The sequence below is a fragment of the Monodelphis domestica genome, chromosome 8 (genome assembly GCF_027887165.1).
Source record: "Monodelphis domestica isolate mMonDom1 chromosome 8, mMonDom1.pri, whole genome shotgun sequence".
Classification (NCBI taxonomy): Eukaryota; Metazoa; Chordata; class Mammalia; order Didelphimorphia; family Didelphidae; genus Monodelphis; species Monodelphis domestica.
Window position 1 is genome coordinate 38,529,677 of NC_077234.1, and position 15,727 is coordinate 38,545,403.

Sequence of the window (15,727 nt, forward strand, 5' to 3'; positions counted from 1 at the left end):
TCTGATCCCCACTCTGCTGCTTCCCTACTTCTGTAAGCTTTCCACCTTGGACTCTGCTGCCCCAAGCACTCCACCACCACCTAGGAGTAAGCAGGCTTCTTCATTGTGGTCCCAGCTCCCCCTTTCTGCTTTCCTGTAACCTTAGGAGTCACTGTGGTCCCCGGTTCCCCTCTCTTTTCCCTTGCAGTCCCAGGGGTCTGATGCCATGTGGAGAGTTTGTAGGCTTCATTTTTTTCTACCTGTGTGGAGTAATCTGGCTGTTCATTTCTGTTCTGTAGCTTTGTTGCCTCTGGCAGTCATAGGCTGCTCTAAGATTCTCACACATGCTATTCTGCCTGACTCTCTCCTTTTACCCCAATGAAATGTGTTCCTCCAGCTTCCCTTTGTTTTGAAGCAATTTATTTTCTTTGTGTGTGTGTGTGTGTGTGTGTGTGTGCATAGAGTGATTAGAGGGAGCAGAACATCCTTTATTCTGCCATCTTAGCTCCCAGAATATAACTCTGCCCAATCATGGGAAATTTTAAAATGAAATTTCAAATACTTCTACACCTCCTACTTTTCCTAAACTCCATTGATTTTTCAGAATGAGTATTTAATTCCTCTCTATTTCCTTCAATATACCACCCATAAAATATTGGTTTCTCATCTAAAATTAGTAACTCCCAAGTCTATGTAAGCTTGGGAATACTAGCAATAAGAATAAATTGTTTTAGCTCCGAGAAAAATAGCTGGGGCTGAAGGAGTGTGAAATCAGGTTACACAGTTGGTAAAATTCTTGTGCTTAATAATCAAAATGATATTAAATCAAAGCCTTAAAGAAAGTGCCCTGAAGCTGTAGTTACTTTGGGATAGATTCAGGTGAGCCTTACTTAAGAATCCTTTTGGAAAAAAAGGTAAAGGCATTTAGGAAAAGATATTTAAAGTAAAACACCATCATGACACCAACAAACAAGAGACACTCGCCTTGTTCCTTTTCTGCTAAACAACTTTAATCTCATAACCTCATGATTCCCTAATTGCAGGCTTTTGCATTATTTTTCCATTTGAATTCTATAAAAAACATCATTCTCAGAAAATCCCTGATCTTAAAGGACTTGACAATCTAATTGTCACTGTTGAAAATAATACTGTAAAGATCTCTTCATGGAAACAGGATCCTGATGTATGTGAAATATGGATAATTAACAAATAAAATGAAAGGTTTGATGTCATCTATATTCCTATGGCTTGAAAAGATAAAGGGTTTCTCTGTGCCTAAAAAATAAACAATAAAATAGTGAATGAAAAGGGGCAAATGGTTTAACATCCAGTCTCTCACATGGTGGTCACTAAATCAATCATTAGAATGTCTGATTCTCGGAAAAAAGAGAGGGGCCGCCATTTAAGTCCAGTGGAGATGATAGGGGGATGGCAAGGGGAAGGATTGTTAAAAGTAAGCTTCATGTGAGATGCCTACCATCCCCAGAGGAATGTCCTCTCTTTCTCTAGTACCACTTCGAGCCCCAAAACTGCCAGTGCATGTCAATGGGTTTTCAGATATTCTTTGGGAAGGATCAGAAGAAAATCAATAACAGACTCTGATGACTATAATCTGGGAGTCCCTCAGGGAAAGGAAAACAGTATAGAATTTTAAGAAACCTCATTCTAGTCACTGTCCCTATGTCACCTCATTTACCTTTGACCCCTTCTTGAAGTCCCAGGAAAGGAACAATGGAGGTATTGTCTGAAAAGTTGTAACTGGGGTGGGATGACTAGGGCTTTGGCCCAGAACAGCAGATGGAATGGGTGGTAAAAGCACCAGCGGTCATAGTCAGATAAGGCTGTTCTGGGGTCCCTTCCAACAGCATTTATACCATGAAATGAACAAATATTACAAATCAGGGCTTAATTTCTCGTTTTGTCTAGATTTAATAAAAATGATGAAAAATCTCAATACTGTAATGCATATTAAACCGAAAAGAGTCTTACTTCCCCAGGGCTGGATGGTAAAACATCACTAGCACCCACCGCTTCTGGTCCAGCCTACTCATTTTACAGATAAGGAGACCCAGAAAGGCGGTGAGTCAGACGTAAAGTGACAAAGGAAGGATTTGAACTCTGATCTTCCTAACTGCTAATCTAACACCGGCTATCTCTTAGGCCATTCTCCTTTAATCTTTGAACCTAAGTTTCCCGACTGTAAAACTGGCGGATCAATACCTTAACAACTTTGTTAAAAAAATTTTTTTTAATCCCCAAAATAATGTTATAATATGATATATTGAATATAACATTTCAACCTATATGTAATATATTAAAATGATATGATAATAAATACTAAAGAATACTATAATATGTAAAATAAATAAAATATAGTGGTTGTCTCTCGGTGATCGAGAATATTGAAATAATAAAAGGTAATAATATATTACATGAAGATCCTAAAATACAAAAGAATGATTGGTCGCTTCAGGGGTGCCCCCTCCCCCCCCATTAAAACTTCCCAATGTTGATTTCTTTGAAAAATGAAGTTTTAAGTTTTCCAGGTCAAAACAATTCGCCCCAGGGCGTGGCTTATAAACAGTGACGTCAGAAGCTGAGGGTACTTGCACTGTACTGGGGAGGGGAAGGTTGTGGAAGGGTGAGGCACATTCTGGACTTCTAACTTAAGGTGGGATCTGGCTGGAATGGGGTGGGGGAGGGGCGGTGGAGTGGGTGTGTGCTACTTCGCTCTGGGAGCCAGGATCACGGTTGATGGGTATTGGGCTAAACTAGGAGAGTGGACATCGAGTCTTGTAACCCAGCGGGTATTAAACGCCTTCTGTTTGCCAGGAGGGTGCCGTGGGAGCTCTGTCTCCCGCTTCTTTCATATCTCCAGAGCTTAATAAATATTTGTTTGCTTGTCAAGCACCAAAAAGCAATCCAAAGCCCCGATCAGTCAGGAGCTTACTTTCTAGTGGCCCCACCAGCAAATACAAAGCATTTATGGGATCGATATGGAGTCTTTGAACATCTGGGGCAATCTGGAATGGTCTCCCGTTGTCATTAGAGCAGGGGCCTGAACTGAGGAGTATTCCAAGAGGGAAAGGGGGGGGGGGAAGGAGGCATGCGCCTGCGCAGCAGAAATGAGGCGAAAACCCCCCCAAAGTTCTCTCGCCCAAGGTTATTTGGGGTCATGCAGCATGCCTGTGAGCCTCGAAGCTCCTTCGCCATTGGCCAGACAAATGGAGGAGCCGGGAAGGATCTTGGAAAGCCTCAGCAACAGGGTTGGGATAAGTGCTTGGTACTACGCCTGCGCGGCTCTGGTCATTTGCCATTGGCTGAAGGGATGAGTCGAAGGGCGGGGCTTGGGGCAAGTTAGGTGGCTTCACTGTAAGACCTGGGGCAGTCGGCTGAGCCTCGTGCAGTGCTTCACCTCGTGCGCTGCAGGCGAGTGTTCCAGGCTGGTCATCCAGAGGGAAGCGAGGCGGTAGCAGTTCTGTTCCAGACCCTGAGAAGCAAGGCTTTGCTGACCGTGAGCGTGACCGTGACCGTGAGCTGGATCCCAGGTTGCTGTTGGTGCCTGCAGTTCCCCTGATCCTGTCTTCCTGATGCCGCCCAAGGTCGCCCACAAGATCCAGCCCCGGCCAGGATCCCAATCCCAAAGGGACCTGACCCAGGTGGGGAGCTCAGAGATCCAGCCCCAGCCCCAGGCCCAGCCCCAGGCGCATGACCCTGAAGTCCCAACCCTGCCTAGCGCCCCGGGGGTCCAAGCTCTGTCCCAGCCCAAGGTGGGAGGAATCCCTGAGTTGGAGCCCCAGCCCGAGACCTCCTCTGAGATGGAGCCCCAGGCAGGTCCCTCCTCCAAAGCGCCCCAGTTGGAGGAGGTGCCCCACTTTGAAGAGGTGCCCCAATTTGAGGAGGAGGAAGAGGAGCCCCGGCCAGAGGCCGAAGCCGTCACTGCCCAGATCCTGAGTGAGCTGGAGGCGGAGGCGGGCACCCCGAAGCCCCCGTTCCAGGTGGGCGATCAGGTGCTGTGCCTGCACGGCTCACTGCTGTACGAGGCCAAGTGTTTGCGTGTGGCAGAGGCAGCTTGCGGCACTGAGGCCGAGGCCGAGGCGGGTCCCCTTACCTACCTCATCCACTACACGGGCTGGAATAAGAACTGGGACGAGTGGGTGTCCGCCTGCCGCGTCTTCCAGTACTCAGACGCCAACCTGGCCCGGCAGAGCGAGCTGCTGGTGGCCCACCAGGCGCGCCTGCCGCCCCGCAAGAAGAGGCGCGGGGCCCTGCGTGCCCGTAAGACCCCTGGCCTGCCGGTGGATCGGGTGGCCCTTCCAGCCCCTCGCCGGAAGAGGAGCCGCGGCGGGCAGCCGAGCGCCCAGGCCCAAGAGGCGGCTACCTTCCGCGAGGAAGTCAGGGTAGAGATCCCCGAGTTGCTGAAGCCTTGGCTGGTGGACGATTGGGACCTGGTCACCAAGCAGAACCAGCTCTTCTACCTCCCGGCTGCGAAGACTGTCGAGTCCATCCTGGAGGACTATGCCCAGGCCAAGGCGGCTCCCGGCGTGCCCGAGGAGACGGCCTTCGCTGTGGTGGAGGTGGTGGCCGGCATCAAGGAGTACTTCAATGTGATGCTGGGCACCCAGCTGCTGTACAAGTTCGAGCGGCCGCAGTACGCGCAGGTGCTGGCCGAGCACCCCGGAGTGTGCATGTCGCAGATCTATGGCGCGCCACATCTGCTCCGTCTCTTTGTGCGCATCGGGGCCATGCTGGCCTACACTCCGCTCGATGACCAGAGCCTGGCCCTGCTCCTTGGTCACTTGCACGATTTCGTGGCCTATCTGGCCGAGAATTGTGCTGCCCTGTTCAGTGCCAGTGACTACGGGGCCGCGCCCCCCGAGTACCATGACAGAGTCGGCTGAGAGCCCCTGTGCCAGGGGGAGCTCAATGGACTTTGTGCGCTCCGGGACCGCTCACCCCGCAGCAACGAGCGGGGCTTGGCACAAAGTATAATCCATGTTGGGTGTTTGGGATGGCGGCTACAAAGGGTTGGGTTTGTGACTAAAAACTCCTGGGAGTGGGAGGCAGGAGGTTGGGGGAAGGGCCAGAGGAAAAGGGTGGGGCTGGAGGCTGGAGGCGGGAGGAGGAGGAGGTACTGGGAGGTGGGGCGGGTTTAGCCTCAATTCCTAGAACCTCGGGAATAATGGTCCCTGGCAAGGACCTGGCGGGTGGGATGTTTCCTTTTAAGTCGACTTGGCTGTTTCTTAGGGGTCCAATTCTTAAAGATTAAGCGCCCCGGGAGGGAAAAGGGAGGTTCTGGGGGAGTCGGGGCGGGACGTTTTAGCCTCAATTCTTTGAATGGTCCTAGACCGGGACTTGGCGGCTGGGATGCTTCCTTATAAGTCGACTTGGCTGTTTGAATTCTTGGGATTCCAATTCTTTAGGACTAAGCTTCTGGGGGCAGGGAAGAGGGAGAGGCACAGGCGCGGGAGGTGGGGGGGCTCTGTTTAAACTCAGTTCTCCTTTGAATGTCTTTAATAATGGTTCTAGATGGGGAGTTGGAGGGTGGGATTGAGCAAATGACTATTTGCATTCTTGTGGTTGCAGTTCTTCAAGACTAAGCACTTATAGATCTTCTGTATGTGACATGTGTATAGATGTATGTATATAGATCTTCATGATGTGACAAGGTGGTACTCTAGACTGCCGGTGCGTTAAGGTTAAAGATTTTCATTTGTGTTTATTGAAATTTTTTTGGTGCAGAAATAAATATCCTCTCTGAAACTGGGCTGTTGTTCACATTTTCACTTTGCCCAGATGATTAAAGAATGAACATTCATGTTTATTGTTCCTTTATTTTGATTGAAATGCTCTTTCTAACAAGATAAAAATTCATTATTGTATATCTATAGTATAGTATAGTATTTTAGGAAAGTTGATAATTTTAGGAATTGTTTTATAAGTCTTGGAAATAAATCTTTTTTTCATTGAAAATGCAAACTTTGTTCTGGTTGTCTTTTCTTTATATTAAAATTTTGACCTTTGCCACCATCAGTTTTAAAAGTTATAAATATATTTTTTTCTTAGCACTTAGTAATGTTTTTGAAGTACCTCCCTTCAAGGCCAGATTGACCCGCTCCCTACATGAAACACTCAGCTACACCTGCTCCTGTTAAATACCATCTACCTACCTTGTAAGGTTCTTGTGAGGATCAAATAAGACAATTATAAGCACTTGGCAAGGGCCTGAGACACAGTAAGCACTGTGTAAATGTTAACTACTAACAGTAATTTTTACAATAATACTAATTATTATGGATATCACCAGGATGGATTCCAGGGTCTTCCTAGCCAGGAGGTAGAAGAGCAAGTCCCAGTCCTCCACCAGATAGCAATATTAGATATTAGAGATGATAATTTGGAATCCCAAAGACCTGATTTGAACCTAAATATCCTGTCCCCACGGTCAATTACTTAGAATAATTGTCTTATGGAAAAATAAACTTATTTTTTTTTTTACATTTCATTCATGCTTGGGTCCTTTTCCAAACCATTTAAAACTAAGAGCCCCCTAGATGTTTCTAGGGTCCTGTTAAAAATTGCTCTGTAGGGATTTGGCCCCCGTTAGGATCATAGTAATTATATAAATATACATATATGTATGTATGTATATGCATATATATAATTTATTCAAATACATGTATATTTTACATATTTGCAAATATCAATACAAAAAATATTTTAATGGTGTTAACATCTTCATTAAAATTTGAACTTTTACAGTAAAGGGGACAGCAACTTTGTGAATCCATGTAGGACTAGATATCAGGCAACATACTGCAAAGTCAGAACTTACTTGCTGGAAAGATAATGGAAATACATCTATAATGAGAGAATTATGTTACAATAATTTTGTAGAGTATAAATAAAAGAAGTTGTTATTGTGAAGATTAAAATTAACTCTCCCCTGGTTGTGAAAATTAAAATTATAACCCCTGCCTATTTTTAGATTTAATCACCAAAACTGTAAACCCTACTTAAAAGTTGAGTATGGAGATCTGCCCATTTTTAGATCTAATCACCAAAAGTGTAAACATCCCACTTAATCATTAAATAGGAGGACTGTGACCCATGTGTGCAATAGTGAGTGATGAATTAGAATTAAACTAACTGTCCCTGGGCAGTCTTAAGGCAAAACTTCAACTGTGATTGGCAGATGTAAAATTAGGGGAAGACATAGGAAGTGACACAAAAGAAGCGTCTTTAAAAAGAGATGTCACTTCCTGTGAGAGAGAGTTCTTTATTCTTTGGAAGTAGAGGCTGGAGATAATTCTTTATTCTTTTGAGTGGAGGCTGGACCTGAGACCCTGTTCTTGGTGAGGCTGTTCTAAAATCTCTTTCTTTGAACTGACACATGGTGAGTGAAAAGCTGATTCTTAACTGCTGGATTTTCTGAAAAAAAACTAACCCCAGGAGAGACTTACCTCTTGAGAGAGACCTCCCCAGGTCCTCTTCTTTGCCAAGGCCTAAGGATTAACTCTCCCTGCCCAGGTTGAGCCAGGGGCCCGAGTAAATGATTTAGTGCTTAGGCTAGATATCTTGCCATATCCTCTCTGATTTTCTTATTTCACTCTTTCTACATTTTGTAAATAAATCTCTTTGGAATAAATTAAATTCCTGGCAACCACACTTAAATAATCTAGTACAACCCTTTTAAAATTAACCCTTTCCCCCCCTTACATTATACCAAGTAGTTGATGTCTAACACTTGTGCAAATTAATTGCCGATTATGTGTGGAGAACAGCATACACATATGTTTCTTAATTAAAACATTTTCTGTGCCCCAGGCAGAAAGAGTCACCAAATGTGACTAACTCCCTTCCTCCCAGTGGATGTTCCATCTAGAACATGTTAATATTCAGTGACAGATGGAAATAGAATTCTTAGGGCCCTTCTAACTAATATTGTATGAAGTACCCAAAAAGTAATATTTAGAAAACTCATTCATTTATTGAATAAAATTGTGGGAAAAAATGTGCAGTAATTTAATTCATGTAGTTTGGGGTGGTGGTTAGAGCTGGCCTCACACTGACTAATTAGATGACCCTATGAAAGTCCTAACTTTTCAGTGTCTTAAGCCTAGAAATCCATCTTGAGTGGGTACAGAGATTTGTTATCAGGAGATCTTTATGCCAATAAAATCACAGATTTGCCTTCCCTCCCTTACACAAACACACACACACACACACACACACACACACACACACACACACACACACAGCAATGAGCTAGTATTGGTTAATGAGGCTTTATTTTCTCTGGTTAAGAAGGATGAACTCTTCAGTTTTTATGCCCATTGGCAGAAAGAAGCATCGCCTTATTTCCAGAATGGAAAGGGATGTGACAGATTCACTCAGTCAGAGGATCCCCCAAGGAGAAGATTCCTTGTCATGGTGTGATTCTATTTAACACAATGTATGAGAACCTGCACAGAGACCCTCTCTACCTTACATAGTAGCTACATTCTTAAAGTTCAAAAGTTTTAAAATTAAATCCTATTTTAAAAGAATTTTGAGAGTTCAACTCTAAAGAAATTATGCAATTAGTCCTTTAATAGTTATAGAAAAGAAGGGTGACTGCATCCTTTCCTTGATATAGGGAGCTCCCAGGAGAGGAAATCCCTCCACTGAAGAGGGCTGACCCAAATGTTGCCCTTAACAGGCTCAGAGATGCAGCCAAGGCACAAAGATAGAGGACTGGTTTGGGGGGCCATGGCCTCTGTGTGTGATGGACAGGCCTGTATCCTGTGAAAGGGAACTCTTTATTCTCTTTGTCTATTTTGAGTTAACACTTAGCTAACACTAACTTAAGTACCCCTACTTAGTACCTCAGCAGACAGTAAGAGTGTTTGCAAGTCATTTGCTAAAGTGGGAAACAACTCAATCAGTCAGGAAATTGTGAATCTGTTTGATAAGAGTTTACACCTCCAGAGGATGAGAAGTGGATCCTGCAAGACACTGCCTCCCCTGTGCAGTGCTAGACAATTTGAAAGCTGTGATTGGCCCCATATGAAGAGGGGAAGGGACAAGAAAGCTTTAAAAGCCCTTAATTTGGGGGGGGGGGCAAAGGTAGGCTTAAAGAGTCGTTCTCAACAGGTTGTCATCTTCAATTTGAACTGCTTCTTGAGGAACTTGGGTGAGTGAATAGCTGGCTTTTCTTTCCTGACTTCTGGAGAGAGATTAATTCTGGTTGAGGGTTAACAAGTCCTGCCAGGCTGAGTCGAGCATTGAAGCAATATTTAGTGTGACGGGCTAAATATATTTTCTACCCTCTTTTTGTATTTCTCAACTTTCACTTTGTCCACCTATTTTGTAAATAAAAACTATTGAAAGTCATTTTGACTTGAGCTATAATGTTTTAAATGAGTGACCATCATATTATTTTTAATTTTCATATATTTTAATCAAACCTTCAATTTTAATTCCTTACAACCCTATCAATCTCCTTGGCTTTGAGATGAGTTCTCTCATCATTATGATTTGCTCCCTGTCAGTTGATGTACTTTTTATTGCATTTTTGTGTTTTTTCTTTTTTAAACTCTTACTTTCTGCCCTAAAGTCAGTACTGCATATTATTTCTAATGCAGAAGAATGGTTAGGTACTTTTTAATGATTATTGACTCATTCACTGATCAAAGCTGCTCCCAACTTTAAAATTCCACATTTTTAAATATATTTTTAATTTTAAATATTACAATAGTTCTAGATAGGTTCCTTTAAAAAAAAAAGAGTGCTGTGGGGATAACGAGTTGGCTCAGTGGATAGAAAGGTAGGTTGAGAGATTGGAATCCTGGGCTGTAATCTGGCCTCAGATACTTATTAGTTATGCGACCCTGGACTGGTCACTTAACCCCAATTGCCTAACCCTTATCATTCTTCTGCCTTGGAACCAATGGTTCTATGATGGAAGGTAAACATTTTTTTAAATGAGTTTGCTTGAAATTTTAGTGCTACAGATTTGAAAAAAATAAAACATACTGAGTGCTCTGTATTCATGCTTATTGGCCATGAGTGTAATTGCTAAAAGAGAGGAGTATTCTTCTGACCCTCCTTCTCAGCCAGAGGGATATTTCATGCATTGGGAATAGTCTTGAGTCAATGTAGATTCATCCAATCAATTATGCCCAAACCAGAAGTATGGCCTACAATGAGGTCTTCTAAAGACTTTGAAGATAATAATGTATGGATGCTAAATCCCGGGTAATGGTGAAAAAAATATAGATAGTAGATGCAATATAGACATAAATTTTGAATCTGAAGGCAATTTTAAGGTCATCTAGTCCACCCACACCCCATTTCCTATAATAATAATAAAAATAAATAATAATGGCCATTTATATACCGTTAGGGTTTACAAAGCATTTTATAAATATCTTATTTTATCCCCCAAATATGCCTGGGATAGAAGTGCAATTATCATCCACATTTTACAGAGGAGGAAACTGAGTCTAGGAGTGGTTAAATAATTTGCCCGGGGTCATCCATCTAGTGAGTGTCTGAGGCAGGATTTGTAGTTCTGTCTCCCTGACTCCAAGCTAGCTTTCAACTTGCTGGGGTTATAAGCATCAGTGATAGAATTTGAACCCAGATCCCCTTGCTCCATATTGTTTCCACTGTACCATGCTGCCCTTGTACACTTGGTGGTCTCTAAGATAATGTGTAAGGGGTCCTGGAGCCGACGAGCTCCTCTACACTGGGTGCCATTTTCCAGCATTAGTGCTGCTTCTAGTCACAGAGAAAGGGAGGTTGGACAATGTTGGGTGATGGGGAGAGGGAATGGTGGGAGGAAGGACCCCAGGAAGTTTTCTGTGCTTGGGAGGATGGAGCAACCCATTCTATGTTATCCCGAGTCTCGGTCCATGCGGCACCCAGTGGGTGGCTGTCCAACCTCTATGCCCCTGGGAGAAAGACCCTGTTGGCTCCAGTTCTGATGGTGGGCAGCAGAGAACAGTCTTGGAGGCAGTAGATTGCTTAAGGAAGTCGCTGAGAACTGCAGAAAGAGCAATTTAGCCTTGTTGAGTCTAATTGGTGGTGATCAGTCTCCTAAAGACAAAGGCAATGGGGCAGCAGGTAGAGAGTGATGGACCTGCAAGGAAAAGAGCTAAGTTCAGCCCAGGGAGACCCTGGCCAGGTCTTTTACCTTTAAGTGCCTCAGTTTCTCTCATTTGTAAATGATTGTAAACAATGAGATTTATACATATACTAACAATCATAATACACGGAACACTGACATACATGATGCATTTACACACTTTATGTGAAATATAAATGCCTATAACACATGATATATACACAAGGTATGGAATATTTACATTTATACTACATATAAAACACAATAACATAGGTAACACATGACATGCTGACATATAGCATACATTTTCTATAGGAAATTAATATATTTATATTAATTTTTATTTTGTTGCATTTCATAATAAATAAAATATTAAATATGAATGTATCTGACATTAATGGTTGCCATATTGATATGTGCAATATGTGATATTAACATATGCAAGCATATATAGCTCATTCCTCGCAATAACCCTGAGAGATGGATAGTGTAAGAAATATTATCCCCATTTTAAAGAGAAATAAATTGAGTCTCAGAGAGATAAAGTGATTTGACCTGTCGTATGTCTAGCAAAGGACAGATTCTGTCTGGACTTATATCCAAATTTTCTGGCTGTGTACTTTTTGCTATACCACAACTGGGGAACCCGATGGCTAATTAAGTTCAGATCTGAGTGCCCGTCTCTAAAGATCCTCCAGTTTCCATTTTCAATGAATTCTCTGAAATTAAAAAAAACAAACAAAAACAAATAAATACATAAAAAAGGGGGAGAAAGTACTTTTTAAAAAATAATTTACTTTGTTTTTATATTTTAATTCTGTTTCTCAGCCACCACAATTTCCCTCTAAAAGAGAGAGTTAAAATATTTTGGTCAATTATTAGATAGGAAACTATACAAATAGGGGAGATTTTAGAAGGAGGTTATTTGATTTCAGTATTCCAGCTCCCTATGTGGCAGGGTGGTTTTTCTCATTGAGACTCGTGTGTGTATTTTTACATGAATAATAGAAGATCGTAAAATTGATGGGCCAATTCTTTTGTTGGAGCAGTTATGAAATGAAAAAACAAAAATCTACAAGGAAAAGTTATGGGGGAACCCCCCCTCCCCACCCTGCAGCCCCAACATTTCTCTAACAATAAAAAAATGAAGTTTCCTGGCCATTTACATTTGTCTCCAGAATCATGAATATTAGATTAGATTAAAAAAAACAACAACAAAGCAAAAACCCATTGATGGTTTCATAAGGCAGCCCATTTTTGATAAGCACTGTCAGGACTGCTGTAAATATCAAAAAGATTTATGAATTCATTTTCATGCCTAAATGACAAAACCTCTGGCACATCGGAAGTTTCAGCCTCCCAGTTAAACATGTTTCTTTAGCATTCAAGATGCTCCCCATATTTTAGTGCAAAGATTAATGGGAAATGTATTTTTCTGTTGGGAAGAACAATAAAATAGTCTTGTAATTGGCCTCTGGGGGCATTATAGCAGAATAAGATGGACTCCTTTTTTTGTTATGTAGAAACAGACTGGGGAGTTTGCTGCTCACCTTTAAAATTCTCTTAATCTTTGTGTTTCATTGTCGTAGGTTTTCTATAAGGCAAATATGATTTTTATAAATGGGAAATCGTGCATTTGTATGTTTTATTCATTTACAATGAGAAAAATCTTTATGCGGATTAAATTTAAAAAGGGTTGTCTCTTCACCCCTCCCCACATTTTTTTTAGAATAAGGATTTTGTTTTTGTTTAAAAAAAAAACACAAGAACCCTTACCTTTTGTCTTAATATCAATAGTTTGCATTGGTTCCAAGGCAGAAGAGAAGTAAGGGCTTAGCAATAGGGGTTAAGTGGCCTGCAGAGGGTAGGAAGTATCTGGGGCCATATTTGAACCCAGGACTTCTCAATTCCAGGCTTGGCTCTCCATCCACTGAGCTACCTAGCTGCCCAAGAGTGGATTGTTTTAATACAAAAAAAGGCATAAGCAAATTTCCACCCAGCTGTGCAATGGGCACCTAAGCATTGATCCTCTATGATTATTATTGAATATGGTCCAGACTCAATAAAAATTCCCCCTCCCAACCCCATCAGCATCTCTTCTGCAATTTAGACTTGGTTGTTTGGCAGGCACTAAGAGGTTAAGTAAGAGCAGCAGGAGGAAGCCCAGGTCATCCCCAATTCCAAGCTAAACTGAGAGCTTCTCAGTCAGGCTGATGATCTCCTCGGTGGTTTGCTTGCATCCTTTCCCAGTCCAAACCAATGTCTTTGGTTCAGGATGCTCCCTGGTGATAAAACAGTCTTCAGCAAAGCCCACTGGCTGGAGGCAGCTGCGGGACTCAGGGGATGGAGAGACAGACCACAGAGGTAGAAGGTCCTGAGTGAAATCTGGACTCAAGACACTTCTTAGAAGACACTGACCAATGGATGACCCCATTGCCTTAGCCCTTACCCTTCTTCTGCCTTGGAACTGATACACAGTATTATTTCTAAGACAAAAGGTAAGGGTTTTGTTTTTGTTTGTTTGTTTGTTTTTTTAACCAACACAAATGAGCAACTTCTCTGCATTTGAGAAAACTTTGAGAAGTTAAAGGTTAGGGTCCAGGTCAGGACTTGAACTCTAGTCATCCTGGAATTGGGACTTGCTAAGCCAAGTCTGACTCTCCCTGCCATCACTTTCTTTCTGTGGTGTTTGTTTTTCTGGTTGAGATCTATGTTTTCATCGCTCCAGGGACACTAGGAGACTGAAAGACTTGCTGCTGTCACCCAGTCAGTAGGTATTGTTGGGGGGGGGGGGTGAGGGGAGGGTCCTTGAACCAGATCTTATGGAGTTGCAGTCTATTTTCTATTCAATAACCAGGGATGAGCTGGCCCCAGCTCCTACTACTGATAGTTAAGTTTTCAGGGTGAGCATTAACGTCTTGGAAATCACCAACTACTGCAAAGCAAAGCTCAATGCATTCTTTTGTCTATGGTATGAAATAGAAAAGGCTAATTATGCAGATTAAATTTAAAAGTGGCTCCCTTTTTTTTTTGAGAGCTGATTGTTAAACACTTATTGGCATACCACCACTCTAATAGCTCATGAGGTCTCCCTATTCTAGGATTCTTTTTATTTCTTTAAAATCTTTGTCTTCTGACTTATAATTCTAAGACAGAAAAGAGGTAAGGCTGGGCAGTGAATATTAAAGGACTTGTTCAGGGACACATACAGCTAGAAAATGTGTAAAATCAGATTTGAACCCAGGTCCTCCTATCTCCAAGTCTGGCTCTCTGTCCACTTTGCTAACCTAACTACATGGCTTTCTATTTCTAACACTACATTAGGCACCTGAAGCTTTGGTATTTCTAGTCTAGCAGCTTCTTAGGATCATGGCTTTAGAATCAAAAGAAAGCTTAGAAATCATCTAGTCCAACCCTCTCATTTAACAGAAGGATAAACTGAGGCTCAGAAGTAACTCATTCAGGGTTATATGAATAGCAAACAGGAATGTAAGAATTCAAGTCCAGGCTCTCAAATTGCAAATCTCATGTTTTTGGTTTTTTCTACACTGACAAGTTTGGCATGGTGCCAAAGAAAATATCCTCAACCACTTCAAGTTTTGTAAAAATGGAGATTTGAACCCCAGACTTCAATCCCCAGAAGTCCATGGTACTTCCCAGAATTCCCTATAATCTCACCTGAGTCTCCACCTGGGCGAGAACACAATTTAGTATTTAAAGGACTCTCTGCCTCCCAAGAGGCTCTCTTCTTCCGCTTCTAAGCACAAGTGTCTCTCTTCCTGGACTCAGAGATTGCAAGATGTAGTGAGTATGCTAAGCGCAGGGATTCTGAATTGGCTAATCAGCCATGGGCACATGGTTTTCTACTTTGTATTCTTAATTCTAATAATCCTTAATAAACCTCATAAAATATAATATTTTTATTAGTAGAGACCAAATTTAACTTTTACAGTTTAGAGATGGTTGGTAGTGCCATTGTTGCCAATATCAATGTCCAATTTATATTGAGCAGATCTTCTAGGAAAAGGGAATTCTGGAACAAAAACTCATTGGTCATTTATCGTGATTTGAATAGAAAGGAAGAGCTATTTTTATTTGATAATCTTTTAATCTATTTAGAATAAACCTTTCCCTATTTTTTCATTTTTATTTTTTTTTGGGAAAAATATTCTGTTAGCAACTTGATTAAGAATGACAATGTTTCTTATTGATTGGTTTTGGGGCTTCCTAGCCATCATCCCCCATTTTCCCCCTCCTCTCTACTCCTACCTGGGAATCTGATCAAGTGAAGTTTTGCTTTCTCTTGGAAAGACTCCACAGTTTCTGCATTTTTGAACACAAGAGTCTTCCTCTCCATTTTGGGGTCTTCTATATGTTTTCTCCCCTTTTAGAATATAAACTCTTCAAGGCATGACAAGGACTACCTGCATATATTTGTATCATTGTGTTTGCATATGGTGAGCGCTTAATAAACATTCTTTATGTTCTAGACACTATACCTATTGAGGATAGAGACAAACCTTAAGAAACAATACATTCTTTCAAGGGGATATGTAAAAATTAAAATTAATCTCAAATAATTTCAAATATTATATTTTAAGAGATTTATTAATGATCATTAGAAATAAAGGAATAAAA

At 41.9% G+C, this 15,727-nt stretch overlaps 1 protein-coding gene across 1 annotated transcript; it reads left to right on the plus strand.

Annotated features, from left to right (window-relative positions):
• The first annotated feature begins 3,216 nt into the window (after positions 1-3,216).
• Positions 3,217-5,921, plus strand: LOC100011831 (mortality factor 4-like protein 1). Its single transcript, XM_056806860.1, has one exon. The coding sequence runs from the start codon at positions 3,570-3,572 to the stop codon at positions 4,878-4,880; it is 1,311 nt and encodes a 436-aa protein (XP_056662838.1). The 5' UTR covers positions 3,217-3,569; the 3' UTR covers positions 4,881-5,921.
• The last annotated feature ends 9,806 nt before the right edge of the window (positions 5,922-15,727 follow it).

Bases quoted from the DNA above. Each gene is read 5' to 3' on its own strand.
- LOC100011831 (XM_056806860.1), top strand. From the start codon at position 3,570: ATGCCGCCCAAGGTCGCCCACAAGATCCAGCCCCGGCCAGGATCCCAA.